A 2671-nucleotide genomic window follows, 5' to 3' on the forward strand; every position below is an offset into this window, starting at 1 on the left:
GAGGGACGGCGGGGCCCCGTCTTCCAGTCCACAGCTGCCTTCCACGGTGGCCTGGCTGTTGGCTTCAGCCAGCCCTGAGGTGTGGGGAGTGTGGTGACTCACAGAACTGGGTGAGGGGGTCTTTGCCCTCGCAGACGTGCAGGACCTTTTTGATAACTCATGGCGCCTGGAACAAAATCAAAGTGCAGGTCCACTCTGCAGAGATGAGGAAGAGTTTAAGACAGGGACAGCAGAGCCCTGAACGAAGCGGGGCCATCTGAGAGCCCGACCCGGCACAGCCACGTACGTCGCTCCCGTGGAGCCGGCTCTGCCCGCTTGGTCAGGCTCTCAGTGACCGGGCGTCCGTCATGTGCCGAGGCGCACCGGGGCCTTGGGGACAGCCCACGGAAACACTGCAGCGCTGACCCGCCCACACATCTTCCCGCGTGAAAGCCCGGCTCGCCCTCGCTCCTGAGGCTGACCACCCGGGCTCCGTGCTGTGTTTGCTCCAATTCAGTAAGAAGATCCTAACCTTGGGCTTGAACCAGGACCCTCCGTGTCATCCAAACACTCTGCGGCTGCAGAGGATGATCCGGTACTCAGCCACGCTCTTCGTGCAGGTAGGGCCACCCCGCGGGGCGCGACGTCACACTCGGTCTGTCCTGCCCTTCCGCCTCTCAGGAGGCACACACGCGAGCGGCTTGTCAGGTTTCTATTATGCATTCCTTCGTACTTCAGGTTATAAGTGCCTTTTGCTACATTTTGAGAAAAATCCGGATTTCAGGGAAAAGTGAATTGTATTTATTTATTTATTTATTTATCTTAAGTTTGCTATAGGACGTGTGCTTGCTTGAGAGAGACAGAGAGGGGGAAAGTGCGAGATCACCCCCAGGAGGGATGTCCCCTCGGCAGCTCCTTACCCTCCATTCTCCTCTCAGGATTTTGGGCGGGCACGCAGGCACATGCGCCCAGCCTGTGTTTTTAGCTGCCGGGTCCAGGACTTGAACCACTGTCTGTGCAGTCTTTTATTTAATCCTTCCCCTTTTGTTGGGCATTGGACAGACTCATCTTCAGCTGTTTCCAGTCTCGCTCTGACAGATACCCTGGCTCATAGCGCATCTTCCTCGGGGGCTTTTTCTGGGTCACTAGTTGGGAGGGGACAGCTGATTGTTGAGGGGTGGACCGAGCAAGGTGGGCAGCTCTGGGTTGTATCTTGCCACCGTGGAAGCCCCCTCTGAGGTGGTCACGGTTAGCACCTATGGAGTGCAGCTGACAGAGGGTCTGGTCGGCAGAGTCCTTCGGGTTACCTACCACCGTGTGCAGAGTGTTCAAGCCTTCTGCTTCCCATTCGTCACTACTCCACAGTCGTCATCTCTCCAGTGCCCGCCGTGTGTCTGGCAAGTCCTTAGTGCCAGGCGTCCCGTAGTGACAAAGACGGTCCTTCCTGGTCCCGTAGCACCTGCGTTTATAGAGGGAGGGGCAGTAAACCATCCGTTGTACCGTGTGTGAGAGCAGAAAGTGCCACGGAGAGCCAGTGAGTAGTGGGATTTCCGATGGCCATCCACAGCTAAGCAGGAGGCAGGCCCGCTGGGAAGCCGGCTCTGGCCCGACCTAAGGGTTCGCTCCTTCCCAGCGGCCGGTGGCTACTCTCTTGGGTGTGGGGCTGCCTCGTGGAAGCAGGCTCCCGTCCCAGGGCCTCAGGCTCATTCCCCACCAGGGACTAAGTGTGAAACTCTGACGCCTGCAGGAGAAGCTGCTTGGTTTGATGTCCCTGCCTACCAAAGAGCAGTTCGAGGAGCTGAAGAGGAGGAGGAAGCAGGACATGGAGCAGAAGGCGGCCCTGGAGAGACGAGTGAGTGAAGCCCGCCGTGGTGTCGTCCTCCCGGCATTCCCCACGCGGCGCGGCACTCCACGGCCTGGCTACGTGGTGTAGAGCCAGACCTCGCGTCTCGTGCCTGTGCCCTGGCCTCGCACGTGCTGTCGGTCCCCCCAGCTCGGACCTCGTGCTGACCCCCTCATGTCTGAAGTACCGTAGAGATTGCAGTTCTCTGGTAGTGAAAGGTTTTTACCGGAGTGTTACGGAAATGGCGACCCCAATCAACCACAAAAGTCGGTTCTTGATGTAAAATACAAGAGGCTTTATTGCTAGCGCGCTAGGACTCCACTCCCAGTCATACAAGACATGGCTAAGAGTGAAGCCCCGAACATAGGAGTATTCAGGTTATATAGACATGAGTCCGTGGGGTGAGGGGAGGAAGCAAGATAAGAGGTTACAAGGTAATCTTATGATGACCATTTGGTCAGGCTTGCAGGAGCATTTGATCTGGGTTTCCGGGGCTAGCAGAAGGGAGGGATTTTACACTACAAAGGTCTGGGCTAGCTTGCCAGACTAGTTTGCAAATGGCTCGGGGCTCCTGCAATGTGTTAACAAATTACCCCAGGTTTCCACAACTTCAGCAGCATCCGCTTTAGTACAGAAACAAAAGAGGCAAAGGTTAGACTTTATCTTTGTAAGACAGGCTAATCTAATTTTATTCTTACATTCCCCCATTTTGCATTTTTGGCAAGGAGTTTTAATCATAAAACTTATGTACCCATAAGAGTTTCTGGATAAGTTTCTGACTGTTGTAAGGTTTGATATTGTTGTCGGAGTACGAGTGCCTGGACTGTGCTTATTCGTTCTTGGATGAAA

The 2671-nt window shown here is 55.3% G+C and overlaps 1 protein-coding gene across 1 annotated transcript in view; it reads left to right on the plus strand.

Annotated features, from left to right (window-relative positions):
• RBSN (rabenosyn, RAB effector) overlaps nt 1-2671 on the plus strand; it is a gene marked incomplete in the record, with an annotated part of 45055 nt that overhangs the window by 33647 nt on the left and 8737 nt on the right. Inside the window, 1 exon segment of the mRNA XM_014592472.2 lies at nt 1727-1831. Within this exon segment, the coding sequence (XP_014447958.1) occupies nt 1727-1831 (105 nt within the window).

This window comes from Tupaia chinensis, unplaced genomic scaffold (assembly GCF_000334495.1).
Source record: "Tupaia chinensis unplaced genomic scaffold, TupChi_1.0 Scaffold000704_1, whole genome shotgun sequence".
Classification (NCBI taxonomy): domain Eukaryota; kingdom Metazoa; phylum Chordata; class Mammalia; order Scandentia; family Tupaiidae; genus Tupaia; species Tupaia belangeri.